Consider the following 24,893-nt stretch of genomic DNA (forward strand, 5'->3'; position numbering starts at 1 on the left):
AGTAAGGAGCATGTTAAAATAGATTCTTACTTTCAAAAAGCAAACTTACAGGGGTTTTTTTTTGTCACATTAAATGTTTTAAGATCAAATTTCCATGTCACATAGATTGTAAATGCAAAAAAGAGACTATTATTTTGGCAGAATTGCATAGTGGTGGTGTGAGGATACTTTGCATCATCTGGAGAAGTTGCTGTAACTGATCAAACCATTAATCCTACTTTCTACCAGAAAAATCTGAGGGAAATGTTCAACCATCACGTAGCAACATCAGCAGCAAGTCTACCTCTGAATTGATTACAAAAATAAAACTATTTAAGAGCAGCCAAGTAAAAGTCTGAACTTAGTTGGTGTGACGTAACATTAAAAAGGTAATTCATGCTTAAAACCCCTCAAAGAAACTGCATGTGGGCAAGTACTTGATTCTGTATAAACTCAATATTAACTCAATGTTTGTATTTAAAATACATTGTTGAATCAATAGTCGAGTTTGAAAAAAAACATAAACAAAGTGTTCAAATAAATCATTCTGAATCATTTAAAACCCCAATTTACAATGACATTAACACCAATGAGGGGCCTAGAGGAAGAGGCTCGCACAGGGCGACATTCATCCAAGAAGCGCTCCTGGAAACACTGACAACAGAGGAAAGGACCTACAAGCCTGGTGTGACTTTTTTTTTTTTTTTTTTTTTTTAACTTATTTCCAATTTACTTGCTCTTTTCTATTTCTTTGTTGCTTTCCGAACTGTGCTGATACTTTGTGCTATTTTATTTTTTGAGTGAGGGGGCTGAGAGAGTAACGTCAAAGACAGTTCCTTACTGTAAACATGGCGGAGGCTGCGGACACACCGCAACACCGGTTTTACTGCCACTTCTGCAAGAAAGAGACGGAGCCCCAACTACCGGTGGGTCTTTTTATATATACGTGTATATATAAAATAGTATATACATAGCGTTACTATTTAATTAATCTCTTAATTTAAGATTTACATATTTACTTTCTGCTTCCTTTAAAAAAAATGCACTTTTAATCCCTTATAATTCATCTCAGAATTATAATAAAGTGAAATCTCCTAAATAAACAGCCTTTAATAGATACTTGGAGGTAGGTCTTGTGCGCGTAGTAGCATGAAACTCTTAAATTAGATGGTGCAAGTAAAATCTGGTAATTCACTTTGCCATATTTAGAAGCACTACTGCTCTGTGTCCAGTTGTCTGCTGTCAGCTGCGTGTCAAACACGAAGGGAGTGCTGTGGGTGTGCACACTGCTAGTAGCACACACACACACACACACACACACACACCACCGATAATTCGTGCCACACAACACCGGAACTCTGTGGTCCAATCTGATTTTTCTGAAGGTTTAGATAAAAACTGTTCATTTGGAATTTTTCTAGGAGAAGAAGCGAACGTAGAAAAACAAAATATGGCAAGCCGTTGTATCATGTATGTTTAACGGGTTTATGGGATTCTCCCCAAGGCACCATACTACAGAGGTAATACAGTTTTTTTGTGTTGTTTTTTTTTTTTTTTTTTTTTTCATAATAGAGCCTCCTGCTATTTCAGGTCACCCAGTCATTGTCTTTATTTAGTATATATATATATATATATATATATATATATATATATATATATATATATATATATATATATATATATATATATATATATATATATATATATATATATATATATATATATATATAAGTGAATTTAGTCCATTTGATTAACTTTGCCAAGCTTTTGACCACCATTAGACATCTGTACACATCTTTATTTTTCTACCAGGTTTTATGTATTTCAATAGAAGGCAATGTCAGCTGTTCTAAATCAAATCAAATCAATATATATATATATATATATATATATAGCATATATATATATATATATATATATATATATATATATACATCAAATCAAACACAAAAATACAATGCAACATAGAATCAACAATAAAAACAATATCAAGTCAGATTCCGTCAATAAATTTGCAATTGATTACGTTTCGAATACAACTCTAAACAAGTGGGTTTTTAGTTGAGATTTAAAGGAAGTCAGTGTTTCAGCTGTTTTACAGTTTTCTGGAAGTTTGTTCCAGATTTTTGGTGCATAGATGCTAAATGCCGCTTCTCCTCATTTGGTTCTGGTTCTGGGGATGCAGAACAGACCAGAACCAGAAGACCTGAGAGGTCTGGAAGGTTGATACAACAGCAGCAAATCTTTAATGTATTGTGGTGCTAAACCATTCAGTGATTTATAAACTAACAACAGTATTTTAAAGTCTATTCTTTGAGCTACAGGGAGCCAGTGGAGGGGCTTTAAAACTGGTGTTATGTGCTCTATCTTCCTGGTTTTAGTGAGAATGCGAGCAGCAGCATTCTGGATCAGCTGCAGATTTTCAGACAAGTTTTTCTTAAGCGGATTTTTTTGTACTGAACATTTCCGTGATAAAATCTGTAGTCTTTTCAGAGATTAAAATCTCTGGAAAAACTGAGACAAAATAATTTATGGGGTAAAATCATATAGTTAATGCAGGATCGGGTTGGGCTATTTTATGTTTAGCATTAATTTGCCTTTGGAAATTATTTGTAAAATAAAAAAAGAGAAAACATAAGGAATGAGGAATTAGTCTGGCAGTTAAAGATTAAAATGTTAATTTAAATTTTCTGGGAAATGTTCTGCTTTTTTTGCCTTTTGGGATGTTATTTTAAAATTTCTCTGCTATTAGTTTTATTTATTTAGATCTTAGATTGTGCTGTCACACTTGTCCAAATATTTACTGAATAAAGTTGTCTGAAGATATTTAAAGGTCATAAAAATCCAACTTATTTGACATTTACCAGCGATTTGATTCAGTATTGTCTCAAAGCCAACTTGTGGTAAATGAGAATAACAAGCATCTGCTTTGTTTACAACATCGCTAATAATCCGGAGCGTAAATCAGATCAAACCCCTGCAGCCAGATCCAGCATTTCCCTTGGAAGAAACCATTGCTGGAATAAACCTCGGCAGATACAGCAGATGATTAAAAGCCCAGAGGCATTGCTATGAAATGGGATGGGGAGATTTCTGAAGATGAACTTGTCTTCTTTCAGGATTTGGTCTGCCCCACATGTGAGACCGACTTCATCGAGGAGGTAGCAGAAGACTCCAGGTAAAACCTGAATGTGCAATATTAAATTTTTCTATCAGTTGGGAGTTTGTCTTACTGAAGATGCTGGATAACAAATCATGTGAAAACCTCTGCCTTCAGTCTTCTAAGGTTCTCAAAAGAACCTGTGAATATAGAGAAATAGTTGAACAATGATAAACTATATCTGCATGTACAGTAGTTCTAGTCAGAGGTTACATCAAGTCTTTACTTAAGTAATTTGGATATTTTATTCATACATTTAAACCAAACTATTCCCAGGCTGAAGTGTTTGTACAACAAACAGCTTCAATTTATTTCCAAAACAGAAGTTTTGATTTATCCCTATTGACAGATAAAGCAAGCATTGAGCAGTTTTGCCAAGAAAGACAAAAAAAAATCTTTGGAAGAGCTGAGATGAGTTTTCCAAACATTAGAACAATGTACCAACTGTTGACCAAAGAAGAGGCAGTATTATGATGTGGGTCTCGTTCATCTATTTCTGTCTAGTTGCTTGTGGAAAGTTGGACACAATGTTGTTTTCCAACAGGACAATGAACCTAAATGAAAGTTGGCTCACATTAATTTTCTGAAATGGCCTCAAACTTAAAAGCTTTATAAATTCATGGACTTTGTTTCAAAGCAGTTTATGTCAGGCAGAAATATGCTGGGAGCTTATCGGCGACTGCAAAAACCGTTACTCTTAGTGAGAGTGTATTTGAGCCTGTGTGTAAAATATTAGAGAAAATCTGCAACAAGTGCAAATCTTCCTTCTTGTTTTTATTATTAAAGTTGATTCATGTTTGATCATTTCAGCACTCAAAAAAACATAATACGCAGACATCGTCTTTCTAAAGTTTCAGGGTTTATTTTGAACTTCCATCCAGTCTTGCTTTCATAAAGTGAAAGTTTAATTAATTAAAATTTATTAAACGTCGCTCTTTCAGCAAAAAGCGAATAACAATTGAATTTTTCAGGGTTCCCCCAAAATATTATTTAGAATTAATTATTTTTTGTTTCTTTTTAACAGACATTTTTATTAAAAACACAGTCATCATACTGGATCCTATTTTGCTCACCGAGTAGCTCCATGTTTAAGCAGTTAAAGATATTCAGCAACCTACTTTTGTTTCCAGATTACATATCCAAGCTTTCTCTTCCTTTATTTTAGTACATCGACCAAAAAGACATTTACATCATGCTTTTAAATGGATAGTTTGATGTATCCTGAAACAGAGAAGGAACTTTAAAGGCTCCAACTTCTGGCCTTTTAGCTCACCAGTCAGGGCACCCCGGGGCCTTCAGTAGGAGGAAAATTAGGTGCTGAATTTGGTCAGAATCCCCCAAATTCCTTCCACTGCAGAAAGTAAATCCTCCTGCAATCTTTTAAGAGAAAGATTCTCTCCTAATATTTTTTTCTTTTTCTTGTTTTTTTATATATTTGTGAAGTTTCCTGCAGGATAGAGCGTCATCAGTAACAAATGCAGAGTCCGACTTGCAGTTGCCAGACGTACGTGAACGTAATTGCGTCGTAACAATGACTCCTTTGTGCCTCAGCCTTTGTGTGACAATTTTCTCTGGTCTCCCTTTGCAAGATATGGCAGCTGGTGTTCATGGAGCGCTCCGCCCTGCTGTCCCACCCGCCCTCCTCTGAGTCCCGCCCAGAGGACAACCAGCAGGTATCTCCAGCGTCCCCGATCATTACAGAGTTGCAGGAACAGGACTCGTCATTTAGCGCTGAGCAGGACGAGTCTTCCAGGCCTGAGCAAATTCCCGCTGTACCCGGGTATGTTTGTAGACACTTCAGTGATACAAGGTATTGTGTTTGGCAAACTGGATCAATATTTGTCCAGGTTTTCTGAAGTTTTTAAAAGTTCTTTGGACATATTCCTATTGTTATTGGTCTAACAAAAGACAATATTTAGGGAGTTTCTTTAGTGAAGCCTCTTAACTCATGAAAAGGTTTCTAAACCCAAAGGAGAAATCAGTGTTGCATGCACGCACAACACAAAACCTGGTAAAAAAAAAAACCCTAAACATCATAAAGGACATATTTTTGTTCCTTGTGACCAGCATAAAAAATGTGTTCCCAATTCTCATGCCCTTCTCCAGTCCTTGAGAATCACTGTCTTGCATCATTTTCATGCATCCCTGCTTTAGATGTCTGATGCAGCTCAGTGAAAATCTGTAAATTTTAACCTTTCATGAGAATTTCATTCTGTCTAGTGTATTTTTGCAGAAGCAAGTGGCTTCCTAAAACAACTTCTAGCTGAAAATGTAAGCTGGTTTTAATGTTTGTTCCCATTTCTTAAAACATGACTTTCATGTACTATTCCTTTGGGTTTAACAGGACACATATTTGTATTGAACCGCCACAAAACAGATGTAAAGATTTGGCTCTTATCTGGAGAATAATTTTGTGTTGAAAAGTTTTTATTTCTTTGTGTTAAAAGCCTCATTAGAAGTTGTGGTGATGAAGATGCGTGCCACTGCACTCCACACCACAACAATACAAGAATCTAGTCACAATTCACATGTTTTCCGCTGCTGGTGGCATCAAATATGCACCAGTAAATATGCCAATAAATGAATGCTCCACTTTCACAACAATGGAGAGTTGTAAGTTTTTGCTTTTGTGCCTGCAGGGGACACTGTTTAGTTCAAACTGGATGAACATTTTCAAATGTTAATACTTTTAATTTACCAATAGACAAATCCAACATGTAGGTCTTTTGTAGCGCCTCCCCAGTGAGAAAGATGATTTTTATTTCTGCTTCTGCTTTTGTGACGGTCATCTTCTGTTTTAGGTGATACTTTTGACTTTAAACAGTCAACTTCTTACTGTGTGAATGACTGAATGTAGTATGAAGAATTTTTGAAAGTAGAAAATAAGTGGAAACTAGTTTTAGAAAACCTCTAGAACTTGCAATGTAAAATCACTAAAATATTACAAGAATTTCTTAGATTATTTAAAAAATATTTCTCATGTTGGTTTGAAGCAGCTTAAAATCAAGTGAAAGTTTTCTAAGTCAGACGTTTTATTGCTTGGTTTTGCTCTCACTCAAAAGGTTCATGCTGCAGGTTTTGTCTGACCTGTTAGCCTCCAGCGGAAACTCTTCTTCTACTCCGACCACACTGTGAGCATGCTTTTCTTTTTCATTACTAGTTTTGATTCACATCAGTTGCTTTTGATTTCACTCTGACGTTGTGTGAAACACGTCCACTCTTTTGCTTTGCCTCTTAGATCAAGCATGATGCAGCTGTACTCAAACCCGGGAGATTATGCGTGGGGACAGGGAGGCCTCGACGCGGTCGTCTCAGAGGTCAGTAACAGTAAAGTTTCTGACCACTGAAGTACTGTGATATGCAAATCTAGACACACACAACTCCTTATGTGAAGCACTAAAGTAGTTTAGATATTATTTATTGTATCATATGATGTACTTCCTCTCGTCCAGTTATTAGAGCGGCTGGAGAGCACGGGTCCACCGCCGGCTGAAAAGGAGATGATCTCATTGCTTCCCAGAGTTTGTGTCTCTCAAGAACAGATAGGTGGGGATTTTAGCATAGCATGAGAATGTACTTTTGGCCTTATTGTTTTTTAAACAAAGCTTTGTTTTATGATATAAGTAATTTCCCTCTGTATTTCCCCTTTTCAGTCATTCATCACACTTTTCTAGTCTGTTGTCTTTTTGTAAGGTGACCTATTGCTTCTTTGAACAGATTAGGATATATTTATCATCTTTCCTAGATGATGAGATTTCAGTTTGTCCAGTTCTGTCTATTCTGAGCTCCTTTCAGAATGAGTTGTTTTAGGTTCTCTTGTCACTTTATATTCAAATAAGCTGCTGTTGACCACGCCGCTAACTCAACATTTACACTCACATGTGAAAATGTCTCATGCACAACCTTCAATAATACACCAAGTGGTTTTCTGAATGCTAATTCAACTACAAAACACTTGGCTTATCCAGTTGCAATTGTACAACACATACAGAGGTAAAACCAGCTCACCAAATGTGTTGGAGTTCCCCTGGGACTGCTAGGTAACAGTGCAGTGTGACTCAACAATTGGGAAGTTTTTGAAATGCCTAATTTTCCAGAAACTAAAAAACATTAATGTAAGGGTGCTGTGGTGGCGGAGGGGTTAAGCACAAGCCATATATGGAGGCTTTAGTCTTTGACATGACTGTTGCAGGTTCAATTCCTGGCCTGGAGGCCCTTGCCCCATGTCTTCCCCCTTCTCTTATTACCCACTTTCCTGTCCATGTTCTATGAAATAAAGACCCTTAGAGCCAATAAAACCTTTTAAAAAATAAGCGTTAACTTATTGCCACAAAATGGCTGGATGCTTTTTGTTTTTGTTTTTTTGTCAGCAGCTTAGTACAAAAACATCCAAAATGTAAATTTTGCAGAGCAGGTTCCCTTTAAAGGGTTTAGAGTAACAAACATGCCTGTACTAATATTTTTCTCTTTTTTTCAGACTGCCGACTAGAATGTCCAGTTTGTAGGGAGGAGTATTCGCTTGCCGAATCTGTCAGGAAGCTTCCCTGCCTCCATTACTTCCACAGTGACTGCATAGTACCTTGGTTGGAACTGGTAAGGATAAAAACTGGCATGCTTGCAAGCTATCAACAGGATTTCTTGATGAAACACTAATCTGGATGCAGAAATTTTCCACTTGTGCTTCATCACAAATTCATGTGCAGTAATCAAAAGGTTTTCTCTCCTCTTCTAGCATGACACCTGCCCAGTGTGCCGCAAAAGTCTCGATGGCGTCGACAACAACCTCCCGCCCACGTCGCAGCCCCAAGACGAGCTCTCTGACAGGCAAGAGCAACAAGAGAGGGAGGCGATTTGAGCAACGACTCTTCGTGTTGGATCAACCGCTTTTAAATAAAACACATTACATGCACCACAGTTCTGACTGCAGCTTAAGCCTTCACGTCATTCAAGGATCTCCGTGAAGGACCTTCATGTTTTCTACTCTAAGGAAAATGCTATTTTATGCCACAGCTCCCAAGAAGCACCCAGCAGTTTGCTTGACAACATCCTGAGCGGGTGTGCTCTTCTCACTGCGCTGCTCGCTGAGGCAGTTTTCTGAATGACTGACTTTGATGTGACGAACTAATAACTACTGCGCTGCTAGTGGCTGTCAAAATGATGGGCTCTTACGGAGTTATGGGGAAACACTTTTACAATATTGTCTTGGTAAGACAGTTTCAGGATTTTGTTGACCTTTAACCAAGTTAAAGCAGCTATTAAAGCTTAACCCTGTGACCTCCGCTCTTTGTACATACTTGTGTTTTATAATGTGATAAACACAAGCAGGTGTTCCAGTCTGTCCAGTGGTCAGTGAGGTTAACATGGATGTGCCACTGGCTGAACATATAACTGAATCCTTCTGTATTTTGGAGCTGATTTGGTGCAAAAATAATTAAAATAATTTCATACTGGCCAATAGAAACTGTTTAACATTTTATGGAAAATGCATGATGAATGAAATGATATAAATAAGCCTAATATAACCTTATATGACAGTTTGCAGTATACAAAAGATAAGAAAATCATCCAAACATAAACATATTTTTGTAATTTAATTAAATACAAAAAAGTCATAATATTATATAGATGCTTTACAAACAGAATGATGTTTTGCAAGAATTTATTTCTAGTAATAAATGCATGAAATTGTCTTTTTTTTGTAGTAGCCCCTTGATTTTAGCTGTTGTAGGATTTCTCTTTTATCTCTGGCAAAAAGAACATTTATTGTGGTTCTTCACCCAGAATGCCCTGCGCTATAGTCCAGTTCCTGCTTTTAGAGCAGTCTCTGGCCTGCTTGCATCCACAAATGCATTCAAACCACCCCAGAGTTACTTTGACCAAACCAAGACCTAGGTTCAATAAAAGCAAACTAAAAAGGTGTAAAAACACCCTGAAATGCAAGCAATTTTCTTGTTTGTTGCCAAAAATAGCCAATTTTTTCAAAAAATTTGTTTTGCTTTTCTTTTTATGTTTCTAATAAATATAACATAACGTTAACAGCAAAAATAATTCAAAAACTGTGCTGTTTTCTTGCATTCTAACACCCCATATTTTCATATTATATTCAATTAGTCAATATTTCAACTTGTGGAACCAAAGTATTTGCTTCATCTGCCCACATGTGGTAGGATTAACCGTGTTTGCCACCAATGCACTAAAAAAATGCACCAAAACTTTTTAAAAATACTATTACTCACTCTGATAATCTATTTTTGATTAATGTTAAAATGGGATTGACCAATGGTGTGATACATTGAGATTGGAACAAGTAGCACTTGCTACACAGTGAGTATACATTCAGAATAGAATCAATTAATTAATTACTAATTACATAGGTGTATGAGAAAGTGACATTTTTGCTTCCCTTTGCAGTTAATACATATTATATTGTTTTATTGCAGAATTCTGTTTTCTCTGAATTCTTATTTTAATCTCAAAATATCAGAATTCTCACCTTTTTTTAATTCTTCAGAATTCATGCTTTTTTAAAAAGTTAGAATTTGAAGACTTAGGACGAAATCTGAGAAGAGGATCAAAATAGTCAGAATAAGTTTTTTCAGAGGCCCTCTTGCATATTTTGCCGCCTTTTAGTCGAGAAGTTTTGAATTCCTAATGAGGCACTATCAACGTTTATTTTTCTGAATTTGTGCTCAAAATCTCCAGCTTCTGTGGACAAATAAAATAAGTCCCATCATTTTTTATGTTAGACCAATATGTTCGTTTTTACAGTGTACAATCCGTTTATTTAAAAGCTTTTGTGCTGCGTTCACGTCCTATGTCTGTGCTGTTAATATACTGTAACGTTATGTTGACCCTCTGTGGTGGCTAACCTAGGCGGCTCCGAGAGTCTGACAGTTGACTGCTGCATACCAGCAAACACACCCTGAACTAACACACAAAACAACTCTTCACGGCTGCAAAAAACCGGTACAAGTATATATATTTTTTCAATGACCAAGGACCGCAGGAACCGCTCACAACAGACATTTCTACTCCTCTCCTCTCCTCCCTCCCTCCCTCCCGTGTGGGACTCAGAATGCCAGTGTTGTACACACACAGTAGCGATACGGAGCTGAGCAGACATGGAGGCCCGATTAACGAGAGAGGCCCGCGCTGACACATCCAGGCCCAGCTAACGGAGACTCGTTGTGGATCTCAGAGCACCTCTGGAGATATTACCGTCACCAGTCGCTGTAAGGGAAACCGGTTTTACCCGCTACGGAGGGAGAAATTACAGGGAGACCCATTTCGGGTTTCTGTTGATTCAACGCAGCCGCCATTTTGTTGACAGTTTTTTTAATAACCTTACACGGCTCTGCATCTGCTATTTGTTTCGCCACTGGAATAGAGCCTACAATTTTTAAAATTGCTATTCGGAGTCGAAGTGATTATAAGTGCGTATTTGAAACCGAATTTGGACATTTTCCCCCCTTGGTTGTAGCTCCAGTGTAGCTACTGCATCGTTAGCCGCCGTAGCTGAGATGTAGTAACACGAGTGACTACGAGAATGTGACGGAGATGCAAGATTATGGACATCACTTATCCCCGAGTTGTGACATTTAGTTTCGGTCACCGCAAATTGTCTTAAAGCTGTAGGTGTTTGCAGCTCGTTTCTAGCCTAATTAGAGCGTAGGTTGCTGTTGTTGCTGGGCGAAATTAGCTTAAATCGCTATTAAACTGGCTTTTGATTGATAGCTAGTTAGCAACTGCCAGTGGCATTGATACATAAGGACTGTCTATTATTGGACGAGCGTTAGCTGGCAGTTTGTTCCATAATAAACGGACACATTTATTAATGTAGGAGTTGTATTAATCCCCAATTGACCAATTCATCTCCGTGTATTTTTAATCTTCTGCCAGCTATAATCGAAAGTATTTAAACACGTTTTTGATAGGATGCTTTACATGTTGGCACTCAAAATCCACCTTCGTAACTTTATGTTTTGAACTGGTCCTGGCACAAAATCGTGAACTTTTGTTTATCCACGGGGATTTCTTTGTGCCTTTTTATTTTTCAAATCTTTCATAGCTGCGGGCACTTTGCTTAGATTTGTATATGTAAGCAGCAATCTCAATTCCAGATCTGATTGTGTTTTTGGTTCTACTATTTCCAGCAGTTGGAAGCTTAATCGTCATAATAATAATAATAATAATGATGATAAAATGTGGCCGCCACGTTGATGCGTACATGAGGACAGGACACAGAGCCAAATGATGTGAACGCCGTTTCTGGACAAATTTTCAAAGGTGAGTGTTTTCAAAGATGCGATCAGTTGAACATAATGCTGCCTGCTCTTGTTTTGTCTGTGTAACAGAGGCACAGTTTGCATCATGTTAATTTCTAAGCACGATTAAATCTATTCTAAGTAATTTCTCATCTTAGTTCAATCGACATCTCATTTGTCTGGACATGGATTTCCTCAGAAATATTAGCATGACTAAACGGCCAGTAGCTGCTGAAGAGCTAATCCCAGGAGGGTCTGTGTTGATTGTACAGGAAACTAAATACCGATGTATGTTTGTTTTTTAGTTTTTTTTTTACATAATGTACTTAATAAATCGAATAAACATAAAATATGCCCCTTGTTTCACAAGGCAAAGCATTGCTGCAGAACATGCCTGCATGCTTCAGCATTGACTGACACCTGTCATCTGTGATGGGTTTTATTTATACCCTGCTACAATGCAGCTTCGGGTTTAAAACATCACAGCTGCTTCTGTAAGGGTCACACTCAGTTCTGGTTATATAGCCCTGCTCCATTGTTAGGCGATGCACAGCGAAGGTAGTACCAAAGGAATTTGGCTGGTTCCTCCCTCTGAGCGGCTCAGTCTGTGCAAATACCGATGGAGTAAAAAGCCCTGGTGAAATGACAGGGCAGACGCCAGCCCCTCATGTGAATGATGTGGTAGAGGGTGGAGGTTGGTGAGTGGGTGGGTTGGGTACTATTGCTCTGGCCACAGGGAAATCAGCAGTTATGAACAACGTGTGCAAAAGCGAGGAGAGTGAAAGGCGGGGAGGGTGAGAGGAAAGAAATGGGAGGGGGCGCGGGAAGTTGTTTACTACGTTCCCCCATGCTCTGTCGTTTTATTCGGTTGTTGGGTCTGATATTTATTATGAATCCCCTGTTATTCAGATTATTTGTTCTCACTTTACATACTGTTCTTTGCACTTTTAAGTCTCGGCTGTAAAAGACGAAGCAAACAGTTGACAAGCTGACTGATATCCTAAAAGCAGCGGCGTTGTCGTTGCACAAATCTCTAGAGTAACCCATAATGAAATGACTGTTTTGTGGTCCGGAGCAAAAGCTAAAGTACCTTCATGCTCAACTTGAAAGTGACAGACTTTAGGGGTTGGGGATTACTGATCTGAGATTAGACAAAGGGTCATTCTGGTGGCATTACTAACAGCAAAAGTACCAATGACTGACTTGTCTTAACTGTTGAAAGATGAGAGAAATGAACTGACTCACTTGGATTTGAGCGCTTGATTTTTGAGTTAGGCGTTAAAGTTGCCTTTTTACATAAAGCGCCCTTAAGTATTCTTACCCTTGGAACTTTTCTACTTTTTTCCCCCTTTTACAACCTCAACTGTAGTGTACTTTATGGGATAAACTATGGTTTTTATTAATATGTTTATTTTTTAAACCAGCAAAAATCTGGAAGGTATGATGTTTATTTCTGTCCAACTTCCTTTATTCTAAAGCCCTTGAGCAAATCCTTGGAAAACAAGTGTTTTGAAATTGCCTTATTAGTTAATAAAATACATTTATGTGCAATGTAATCTCAGTATAAATCCAGATGTTCTGTGAAAGCCTTAATAGTCAATTGTCGACAAGCAGCATCGTAAAGATATAGGAACACACCAGAAATCTATGATAAGTTTGAAAACTATCCCATTTGACAATCTCATGGTTCACGCTTCTCATTCTCTGTGACAGAGACTTAGTTTTGTAAACCTATCAAGACATGGCCGTCCACCTAAACTGACATGGAGAGACATTTTATCAGAGAAGCAGCGAAGAGGCTCATGGTTACTCTGGAGGAGCTGTGAAACTCCACAGCTCAGGCTGTAGAGTTTGTCAACAGGAAGAAAGTTTGTCATGCAAAGTTGAAATTTAAGGAAGAGAGGCAAGAAGAAAGTAATTACTGGAGAAAGTTACCGGTAATGAGGCCTAATTTATATATCCAGTCCACTCTGTAGTCTAATACTGTCATTCAAAGGGTGACACCAAACACAAAGCACATAATGAAAACAGAGTGTCACATCACAAACAGGAAATGTTTGTTTTTCAGAAATACAACCAGGTGAGACCTGCTAGTTTTTAAAAACCTATCAATATGATTAATCTCTCAGGGACAACAAACGTACAAAAACTGTTTTGATTTCCTGGTGAAAAGTAACTTGTACATTTAGTTCTTTTTTCTCCTGAGTAGTTTTTGACAAACCAGCACATTATTGCCCCCTTTGAGGCTTTTCTATATACCAGTTATTTAATATTAGGACAAAACTAGCACATAGTCTTTGTGATTTTGTTGCATTTGCATCAAGGCTTGCTGTTATAAAATGACAATAAACTATTCCATTGTACTCTGATATATTTTATTCAAGCTAGCTTAAAATAGTACAACATCCAATTCAAAGATCTATTAAGTGTGTAGCAAAAAACTAATATCGTACAAAAGTCTGAACACCTCATCTTCACCATAAAAGTTAGTAATGGCAGTATCTTTCTGTGGGAATTTTCTTCAGCAGCTTTATTAAGAGTGGTCAAAGATTGCAGGAAGATGGCTGAAGCAAAATACAGGCTAATGGACAAGGGGCCACTGAATGTAAATGCACACCACACTTTTCAGATTTTTATTTGTAAAAAGAAAAAACAAATTCATATCTATTTATTATTTTCCCTTCAGTTTATAATTATGCATTACTTTGTGGGGGCACCAAAAGAAGTGAAAGAAGTTCAGTCAGACGTTGGATGCAGTTCTCTCATCGGTGCAAATGTTTTAGTGTGCAGGAATGTGAAATGTATTTGTCTCCATGTTTAAAGAGGATGCAAGCAACAGCTTCGTTCGAGTGGGTGATTGGGAGGAAATGTGTTTTTGATTAACGTTTCAAAACCATGTATAGTTTGTGTGCTGTGACTAGTGTTTTCCAAGTTTGCGAAATCACACAAAGGGGCCATTAAAAAAAAAAGCACCACAAGGGTGAACAGATTGATTGAGTGTTAAAGAAATAGGGAGGTGTGAGTTGACTGTGGTATGTGTAACTAGGGGGGGAGTGTGAAGTTTTGAAGCAAAAAGCTGAAATTGGAGTAAACACCAAAAAGAAAGCTGCAAAAAATCTTCAGGCTTCATAGAATCTAAAAGTTACGCTTCATTTGCTTTGTGGTTCAACTGAAAACATATCAACTTCTGTTTTTTTGAGTCATAATCCAAAACAAACATTGTTAAAGGCTAGACGTACGACTGATTCCTTTTTTTTTTTCCCCCCCTCGTTTTTCCATATTTGATGCTTAACTGATGGGTCGTCTCATTTGACTTTCCTGAGGCTCCATTAAAGTGGCCTTTTTACTGCCCTGCTCTAATGTAGGGCGCATGAAAACTGCTGGCACATCGATGCCTAATCGCTCACTCTCAGTTGCGGCTGTGAGAGGAGAGAGGCTGGGAAAGGCTGCCGGATCGTCTGTCTAGTCCCAAAGGACCCAATGTGCTGAGGTCACAGTTCTGAATTGCCTCCAAATGACTTCACAAAGAGAAAGCACCTGCTTGGGGGCGAATCTGCCTAAATCACTCAGTGCCTGCAGGGAGCCGTAGACAACTTCTTTGAATTGGGCTGCCCTCTATGGAGTGCAATTAACAAGCATTCTGCTTGTTGTTGCTGGGCTAACGCGGTTCACCAAGTGTTAGAGCTTGTCGTTATGCATCTTTTTGTTGCTTTGTTTTTTTTTGCAACGTGTGTCAAGATGTGACACTACTGGAGACAGTTGGCTCTGGGCCTCTTGGGATTTGTATAGGTGAAAAACGGCAAAGGAGCTGGAGCCTGATGTTGGATTTCTTATGTGCAAGTGGGTCACACATTATTCTAGGCTGTGAACAGGGCACACCATAAAAAGCCACCTAGACTGAATGAGGGGCACGCTCGAAGTAAAAAGATGATTAGAAATGGTTTTCTGCATCTGTTCTACGTTACTCACAAGGTGCGTTTTGGGTGTAGATTACAACTGTTGGTGCTGTGAGAGCCAAGAACTGCTGCTTTGGAAGCATTTTAAAACTAGAAGCTCCTTATGTCCTCGTAATTTGTTAGATTTCATCAGCAATATTTGTTACAGCGATTTTAGAGTACATGAGTTCATAAACATTGAAATCAGACCAGTACGGTAGGACTGAAACAATTAATCGTGATGAATTGGTTCTTAAAATTTTGTAGTCGATTAATCATTCACTGGGGTATACAGACTCAAGAAAAGGCCATCCTCTAAAAACAACAACTTATTCAACATATGCAAACAGCCAAGACTATCTACAATAACTCTTTGAAAAATTTTAATTAACATTAGTTATTAATTCAATTTAATTTCCCTTTGGGATAAATAAAGCATTTTTGGAATTGGAATTTTAAATTTAGATCAGTAATTAAGCAAAAACTGTACAAAAACATTTTGCATTTAAGATAAAAAAAATTGTTTCTGTGAAATGATTTACCCAAGTAGCCTCACCTGGTTCAGTTTCACTAAAGTTTATATTATTAATCAAAATAATGAATATGATTATTTGTTTATTGTCGAGTTTTGTGTCCAATTAATTGTCAGAATAGTCGATAAACTAATCAATTACTAATATAGCCAGTAATTGCTGCCATACAATGCATTTGGTTTTTCATAGCAGTTATTGTTTAAAAGCTAGCAATAGTCAACAAAAGTCAAAGTTTACAAAATCACTTCAAACTTCTTGGGAAGGTGAAGCTATTCCAAACATTAAATTTATCTCAGACAAGTACTTGTATGTAAGGGGAGAGAGATCTTACTATAATTACAACCCAGTGTTTTATATCAATTACTTTTGGTTATGTCACCGTGCCAACACTCTGCAACAGAGCTGAAGAGTTTTCGTACCAGAGCTATTTGGTTCAGTTTTAGTCAATTGAAGTTTGTTCACTTCATTTTTGCCTGAAAACTTTGTTGGAGACCAAATAAGTGATCTCTGGTCCACTTGCAAGCAGCATCGGTTTGCTCGCAAGTAAACCCTGGTGCAGTTTGCTTATCATAGGAATACAACCTAACTGCCAAGAAAACCAGAGAAAGGAAGTGATATCTCTTGATTTAAAACATATGTGTGACGTGAAATCTGTTAAAATCTTTCTCTGTAGTCGTAGTCTCTCCCTCTATGCCATCTTTTTGTTGCACACCTGCTGCTCATATTGGGCAGCTTCTTGTGAGAGTGCCCCTAGCTGCATGACATTCTCAAGGTGGTTTGACCCACTTTCAAAAGTGCAGTGTTGGCATTCTCTTTCCAATCAAACTGAGAACCATGCGCTATTCTGGTGCGAAAATACCCTTAGAATTCCTGCAAGATGAATCCTGTAAAGAGATGTAAAAGTTACAGATTGTAAATAATTAAAGCCTGTGCAGTGTGTCCCAAAGAGTAGATACACAAACCTGCTGTGAAATATTCTATCATTAGCATTTAAAATTCCTAAAAGTTTATTTGTGTACTCCCTGCTCTTCATTTTATTCCTTTAAGTAATATTTCCACTAAGGGTGTTTTCACACCTTATAGTCTGGTAGACTCCGTTTGATTGGGGACCATAATTGCAACATTCGCTGCATTTTCAACTGCTGTGATTTGCTTTAACACTTCACTGTGTCAGACAAACCAAACTCTTTGAGCAACATGTTCACTCCCTCACTTGCACCAAGTACTACTGGACCAGAGTTTGTTTTGTTGGTGTGCGTCCGAGTTCGATTTTGCATTCACGCCTCCACGAATGAGCCAGACTTTCCAGGCAAACGAGCTAGAGTTCAATTAAAGTGAACTAAACTGGGTTGGTGTGAAAGCATCCTAAAATTAGATCATTTCAACAGCGTATTTGAAAGTAAGCACTATAAAACACAATATAAATGCTATCTGATCCTGTTGTAAAGCTAAAAGTGCTACACCAGTTGTATTTTCTGGGGTAGATTTCTATTATCATGTGATTGACTCAAATTTCTGCAGTCAGGGATAAAAGAAATGTCCCAAAAAATAACAGTTCATGCAGTTTGCTGTTTAGCAATAAGGCCTTCATACAGTTTTTCTGTTGTTGTGTGTTGGATTCATTTTTGACCTCTTTTTCCTATTTTACTTCTCTCTATTTATACAGTTGAAGGTCGGAGAAAGAGGGCTGGACAGCCAAGAAGGGAGAGAAGTCACTTCAAAAGAAGGAGACCTTCCCCCTCACTGTTATCCCCATCCCCTATCCCCCCCTTCATTCCTATCCCATTCCCATCAAATAAATCTACCTTATATACCCAACTATCATCCACACCCCCTAAAGTTCTGATGGATCAGAAGGTTCAGGGGCAAACTGCAACACCACCCCCACTTCTCTCTGCTGCTTTCTCAGCGGAGCGAGAGAAGGAGGGAGGAGGTGGAAAAAAGGAAGAAGAGAATGAAAAGAAGCAAGAGAGGGAGAAAGAAGGAACTGCCGCCGGTCCTCCTGGCACAGGTGGACCAGGAGACCCCGGAGGAGACCAGTCCCATTTCTCCATCACGGAGAGCAGCTTGTCCGAGGGAAACGTCAAGCTTAAGATTGGGCTGCAGGCAAAACGCATGAAGAAGCCCCCGAAGAGCTTGGAGAACTACGTGTGCCGACCCGCCTTCAGGGCCACCGTGAGACACACGAATCGTGGAGGAAGCAGCGCCCGTGGAAACCGGGTGGTGTCCGTCAGCGATGGCGCTAGTGGTCAGAGCCAAAGCCCTTCAAAGAGCCAAATGAAGGAGAGGGAAAAGAGTCCGAGTTTGAAAAAAACACCAGCTACATCATCTTCACTAGCCCCCTCTGGTAAAGCTATTACTTCGTCTTCTCCTGCTGCTCCTCCTGGTATCACAAAGACTCCATCGCCCTCCCAAGTAAATGGCGGGAGGTCACCAGCTAAAAAGGTAAGAGTAGACAAGCTTCAAACTTTGTGTTTTAAGTTCAAATACACACAGTTTGATCTAAATTGTTGTGTTAATGTTGCATTAAAGTGAATTGCTTCAATGCTTTGTATGTGTTTGAAAACACAGTAACTTCACAGTATTGAAAAATAACACAGTATTTAATCAATATTATATTTATTCACCATGCATGTTCTGGACTTCAGTCTGTCTTATATTCTTGCTCAAGATGAATGTTTGTGGCCAGAACTTACAAAAAAAGTTGTTGTCCTGCTTTATAAACTTGAACTTCATAATTTTTAGTGACTAGTGTTTCAGCTGCACTCAACTTGCTAGGCACATAAGGATGCAGCAGCCTCTAACGTCCTTATTTTAACATAAATCTCATTGTAAAGGCTAAATACAGTTAGATTTTTAGAAAAAATACAGATTTGCTAGATCATCAAAAATAATTTACACCGCTAATAATAATTTTTCAATCTGTGCACACTAAAATAGAATGTAATAAAAATACAAAAACATTTCTTCAGCTGTCCGCCTCACTAGAAGTGCCCCTGACAGAATCACAGACAGGAAACTGATACCAAGTATCGCGAGTTCACTTTAGTCATGGATCATTTTAATCAGGACATTTCCACTAAATTGTGCTCAAAGTTGTGCTTATTTATCTTCCGTGAAATATTTTTTTGGAGCGGAAAGATGAAGCTGACTTAGAAATTACTGTTGTATTGCACGAACAAAGAGAATGACTTAAATTGCTCTTTAGATTTCATTGTGTTCGCCTTGGTCTGCCTCTATTCATCATGTCACTCCTCCAATCTTCGTCCGTCTGTTCGAACTCGTCTCTGTCCCTTCCACTGCCGCTTTCCAACCCCCCAATTCCCACATGACCCCTCTCAATACCTCTCCCTTACTGTCCCCAATCTGACCTCACTCTGTAGCTCCTCCCTACTTTCATGACCAAACATGTGTAGCAGAAGTGGTTTGAAAATTTGGTCACTGAAAATAAAATTCATGAACTAATGTTTGTTAAGATTAGTTTAAAAGGATAAAATATATAATTTTATCCTTTTACCAATTTAGTTCCAATGGTAGTCAGTTTGGTCTTCAGTTTTTTTCCTTAAAAAATTACAATCTTTAAAGAATTACTTTTATTTGAATAATTCCTTCTGTGAGTTGACCTGAATTCAAAGTTGAAATGAATAGAAGCTGTAAAACACGCTTGACAAACAAGATGGTAGTTCTTCGATGGGTTAAGATTGCTATGGATGCCCAAGGAGTGCAGTGGTGAAAAATATTAAGATCTTCCAAAAATATAATCTTTAAAAACAAAAATTTTGATTAAAATCGATTTATCACTCACAGGGGACACAAAGACATTGTCCAAAATACTAAATGTCACAGAGTGTAGGAAAAGAGAGGAAATCAGGAAGAGAAGAAAGAATAAAATATTCATATTTTGCATATATGCTGTGTTTGTCATTATTATTGCCTTTGCAAGAATGTTTAATATTTTGCAATCCTAGACTGGGACTGACATTCTCCTTCCAGCTTTGTACAATCAAGACTACAAAGGAATGGCTTAGCTCGAAAAACATATATCTTTGAGTGGCCCAGTCAAAGTTCAGGCCTTTCTTACAATTTGGAAACTGTGGTAAAACTTGGAAATTAACTTTTGAAAAAAGAAAACCACTTGCCATACCATGTGACTGAGCTGGTTCTATTTGGAAAGAACAGCTGGATAAAGATAATTACAGCATTTAGAAACTGAAAGAGATTAAACACTCGCAGCTGTAATTTCAGTAAAATCCTCTTCCTTAAAATAATGACTCAGGTTCCTAAATATAAATGCACACCAAACTTTCCAGATTTTTATTTGCAAAAACTGCCAGAAAAACATGCATCTTTTTCTTTCCAGGTTCAGCATTTACATGCTACTTTGTGCCTGTTGCCATCACTTACATGTATATTATCTTTCATGCAGGGTCCATCAAAGGTAGACTGCAAGGCCGATTCAAAGTCGGATACAAAGTCAGTCACTATCACATCAGAAAGACCCCTCAACCTTCACCGACCGCTGCCAGACAATAAAACTCATTCCTCTGGGAAGAAAACACCGACTCCACAAACCAACTCAAGGACATCTTCACCTTCTTCGCCTCCAACTGCATCAAAAGAGCCGACCTTTGAAGTCGTCAAACCTCCTCATTACACTTACAGCATGGAAAGTCAGAGAGACAAGGACAAGGGTGTCCAGAGTTGTGGACCACCCACTGTCACTGAGAAATTAGCCCAGCTCATAGCAACCTGCCCACCGTCAAAGACTCCTAAGCCAACTAAACCCACAAAAACAGATCCAAATCCTCCTCTTCCAAGCTCAGGCTTTATGGCTCCGACAGCCAAGCAGCGAGACAGGGCAATGGCCAATAGGAACACATATTCAAGACTAATGCACCTTTCGCCTCCACCGCCGGTGTCCAGACCTCCTGGTCGGCCTTATGGCTCCAGGAACAGAGATGGCATCCCAGAAAATTTACCCACCCTTACGCAGCTGAGGAAGGAGGACTCAGATGGGAAAGCTATTGTTACCAACATCAACAACAGTATTGCTATAGGCCACAGCAGAAGTCGAAGTAGCAGCCCTGCATTCACTCACAGCCGCCCCACAGTCTTATCTAAGGATGCTAACTACGATGGCAGCAACAGCTCTAGTGGTCTATCCAAGTCACTGTCACGTGGCACTCACAGCTTGCCATCTTCTCCATCTTGCCCAGTTTCTTCATCTTCCTCCTCCAGCTCAGCTGAACAGAGGACAGTGACTGCAGTAAGTCACCTGGGCTCCCCTGCTCCCTCACAAGGACACCACGCACAGGAGTCGCTGGCCCTGGCAGAGGAAAGTAGGGCAGGTGAGAGGGAGCAGGGCAGCGACAACCCCAGAGACCTAAACAAGTGCCCTCCTACAGCAGGAATAGGAAAACCAGAGGGAAAAGATAAAGTGGGAAGTAATCAATCATTGCATGTGGAGAGGGGGAGAAGCTCCAGTCCCAAAAAACGCAGTCCTAACAGGGATAGTAGCCAACCGAGGCGAACCGCCAGTCCTCCTGAACCCATTAGACAAAGAATGCCTTCAGCATCTGAGCCAGAAGACGAAGAAAGCTCACCAATGCCCCATAGAGATGATTCACCCGATTCATCCCTGGACTCGCCAGATGAGCAGGATAGTAAACCCCTGAAGAAACGCAGGGGAAGAAAACCTCGCTGGGTTATGAACAAGCCACACACTCTTCTAGCAAGTCAGGACAGTCTCTTCAATGAGAACAAAACCAGCATGTCTATGCCTTCAAGTTTAGAAACGCTATCTCCACCAGTTAAAAGACCAGTAGGAAGACCACCAAACCCGAATAAGGTCAAACCAAACCCCGTGCCACACAGTTCAATGTCGCAGCTGTTTCCACCCCAACCTAAGAAAAGGGGGCGGCCAAAGTTTAAAATGCCAAGACTCGATGCTCCAGCTCCGGGGAACCCCTCTTATAAGCTGGGCTCTTCCAAGGTCTTTTCATCTCTGCTGAAGTCCAAAGAAGAGCAGGACCCGCCTGTTCTTCACCCGGAGGTAGACCTAAACCCTCCCAAGCCTATACCTAGAAAACGTGGTCGTCCCAAACGCCTCCCTCCGACTTTACCCCAAGAGGGTCAGCCTCCCACGTTGGCTCCTGAGGCAGGAGACATGGGAGACAAGCGGTTCTGTAGCAAAGGAAATGGACAGCTCATAATGAAAACAATTATCGGCAAAATCAATAAGATGAAAAGCGTGAAGCGGAAGCGTATTCTGAATCAAATCTTGTTGGGTCCAAGAACAGAGGAAACTCCTAAAAACAGCACTGTCGGAATGGTTAACTCTACAGAAGCTACTACTCAGTCCTTGTCCTCCCTGGCTGCTTCTTTTGGGGGAAAATTAGGACCGCAAATTAACGTTAGCAAAAAGGGAACAATATACATGGGTAAGAGAAGAGGGCGTAAACCAAAATCTGTATCCAGTCTCACTGCCTCGTCACCAGAACCCTTCCTGTCTCCGAACACCACTTCTCCTCTACATCACCACTCTCAGTCCCAGCAGCACCAACTGTCCTCTGAGGTGTTTCCCTCGCCCTCCCTGTCGCAGTCTAGTGGCGGCCACAGCCCCATCAGTGATGCCAGCTTTGTGGAACCCAGCTCGGTGCACTTTTCCCACTATTCTAGCTCCCATCATAACCACAGCTCATTTTCCTTCCCTCCCCCAACTTTTTCAGTCCCCAGTAAAGTCTTGGGCTCCACGTCGTCCACAGTAGCTTCCCAGAAAAAGTCTTCTTGCCGCGGGTACCCTCATCATCATCATTACAGGCAGCAGTTTCATTATCATAAGCTTTCTCCTCCCAGGCCACTCCACCCGACCTCCCCTGCTCCTCTCAGTGAGCTAAAGGAAGCCACTCCTTCACCAGTCAGTGAGTCGCACAGTGAGGAGACAGTGCCCAGCGACAGCGGCATAGGAACAGACAACAACAGCACATCTGACCGAGGAGAGAAAGCCGGAGGGACAGCAGGCTTGGGCGGAATCACTCTGCCAGCAGCAATGGGTGGTGGGTTGTTAATGCCCGGTGTAATGAGCTCAGCAATGGCCCCGGGAATGGGCTTAAACTCCAGAGGCAGGCGCCGCCACTCCGCCGTGCTCATAGAGCACCCCTCACCATCTCCGTCGCCCCATGGAACGAGGTCTTCACCTGATCCCAGGAGGCCGCATCCGGCGGCTCCCACTTCGACGTTGTTGGGACACAAGGAAAAACACAAGCACAAGTGCAAACGCCGCAACCACGGATGCCCGGGCTATGACAAGATGAAGAGACAGAAGAGGAAACGAAAGAAGAAGTACTTGCAGCTGCGGTCCCGACGGCTTGACCCCGACTTTCTGGCCGAGTTGGACGAAATTGTCGTGATGCTGAGTGAAATACGGATATCGCACCGTTCCACAGGGCATCGCCTTGGCAGTGGGATCAGCATGGTGGCAGGAACGAGTCGGATGCCAGGGCTGGGGAGTAGAGCTGCTGGTGGAATCGGGGGACCTAGTGGCCCCCCTCCTCATCATTACGTTCACAGGGACCTCCTTCCCACAATCTTCAGGGTTAACTTTGGCAGGTTTTACTCTCACCCTGCTTACTCCTGTGACCCTTTGCACTACGTCCGTAAACCAGACATGAAGAAGAAACGCGGACGGCCTCCGAAGTTAAGAGAATCCATGTCTGAGGTCCCTTTTGTCCCCGGCCTTGGATTCCCTCTCTCCAGTGGAGGTTTCTACCACCCTTCCTACGGTGTCCCCTACTCTTCAGGTCCCCTTGGGTTGGGCTATTACAGAGGCTTTCCTCCTGCAAACGCCCTATATCCTCACCCCCACCACCAGTCGCCTCACACAGCTCCTTCTCACCACTCCCACCACTCACCATCTTTCCCTCCCCCTCCACCCACATCCTACATGCACCATCACCACCCCTCTCATCTCCTCCTAAATCCCTCAAAGTTCCACAAGAAGAAGCATAAGCTGCTCAGGCAGGAGTACCTGGGCGGAGGGAGGCCCCCCGTCCTGTTCCCACCCATGTCCTCGGAGCTGTCCTTCAACTGGCATCACAAACACAAACATAGGCACAAACACAGAGAGCGGTGCTCTGAGGAAGACCGGGAGGAACTGCTAAGGAGCGGATCGGCGAGCCGGGTCAGCGCAGGTCTTTCTGACAAAGGAGCCTCTAGCAAAGGAGAGCGAGTTGGAGGTCTGGGAATGGCCGAGTCGTTACAAAGATGCAGGTTTGGAAGGGATACCTCAGGCACCACTACGAGTAAACAAGCTTCTGCCAACTCCCCCTCTTCCTCCTCATCTTCATCTGCAGAAAGATATAAACGCAAAGAGAGCTCCATGTCCTGTCTAGGACCATCTAGGCTAACACTGGACAACAGCTCAAAGGGCCATCATGGCGTTGCATCCTGGTTTCGAATGGGCAGCACAGAAGTAGACTACTCTAAGCCTTCACGGAGTCAGATGGCCGTCGGCCAGGGCTCGTTCTCAGATGGACGAGCGGGAGAGCCTGCAGGCTGCTCAGACAGCGAGGATGAGGAGCCTCTCACTCCCACAGAGGATATAGAAGCTCATGATTCTCCTAATCTGACAAATCTGTTTGCCTCAGCTCTGACACGGACTTCGCTGAAGGGAGGAAAGAGCAGAAAGAGTGAGATAGTTACAGAAAGCTCTAGCTTTTCTCACTTGGATCGTCCAATGAGAAAGGACTGTTCAACATCGGCTGAAAGGAGAGATTTAGGTGAGTCCAGTTTTACTCTGCAAATAGATCCTTGACATGACATGCATGTTATCTTGTCAGAGGGAATTTTTTTCCCCTTTCAGGAGTTTAATTTGTTCATGATTATATTCTTTACAGTCTATGGTCACTTAGTCTCCAAAGAATGATGACTAATAACATTTATAATTCAATGAAATGAATGAATGAATGAAAAGAGTTCATTCATTTTAAGCCTTTAAGGCATCTTTTTATTTTAGTTTTCTATT

The 24,893-nt window shown here is 40.4% G+C and overlaps 2 protein-coding genes across 4 annotated transcripts in view; both read left to right on the forward strand.

Annotated features, from left to right (window-relative positions):
* The first annotated feature begins 533 nt into the window (after positions 1–533).
* rnf115b (ring finger protein 115b) lies at positions 534–8,050 on the forward strand. The gene is made up of 10 exons (XM_044138198.1): positions 534–664; positions 781–905; positions 3,099–3,157; positions 4,583–4,643; positions 4,729–4,919; positions 6,202–6,270; positions 6,378–6,456; positions 6,592–6,685; positions 7,617–7,732; positions 7,872–8,050. The coding sequence occupies exons 2-10, from the start codon at positions 828–830 to the stop codon at positions 7,992–7,994; spliced, it is 870 nt and encodes a 289-aa protein (XP_043994133.1). The 5' UTR covers positions 534–664; positions 781–827; the 3' UTR covers positions 7,995–8,050.
* A 2,134-nt stretch (positions 8,051–10,184) lies between these two features.
* The window catches only part of ash1l (ash1 (absent, small, or homeotic)-like (Drosophila)), a 35,811-nt gene continuing 21,102 nt past the window's right edge, over positions 10,185–24,893 (forward strand). The window contains exons 1-4 of one of the 3 annotated variants that reach the window (XM_044137958.1): positions 10,185–10,371; positions 11,293–11,425; positions 17,538–18,316; positions 20,298–24,648. In XM_044137958.1, the coding sequence (XP_043993893.1) occupies positions 17,717–18,316; positions 20,298–24,648 (4,951 nt within the window). In that variant the 5' untranslated portion in view covers positions 10,185–10,371; positions 11,293–11,425; positions 17,538–17,716. The remainder of the gene's footprint in view (positions 10,372–11,292; positions 11,426–17,537; positions 18,317–20,297; positions 24,649–24,893) is intronic. The other 2 variants (XM_044137956.1, XM_044137957.1) reach the window with 2 other exon arrangements.

The sequence above is a fragment of the Gambusia affinis genome, linkage group LG14, assembly GCF_019740435.1.
Source record: "Gambusia affinis linkage group LG14, SWU_Gaff_1.0, whole genome shotgun sequence".
NCBI lineage: Eukaryota > Metazoa > Chordata > Actinopteri > Cyprinodontiformes > Poeciliidae > Gambusia > Gambusia affinis.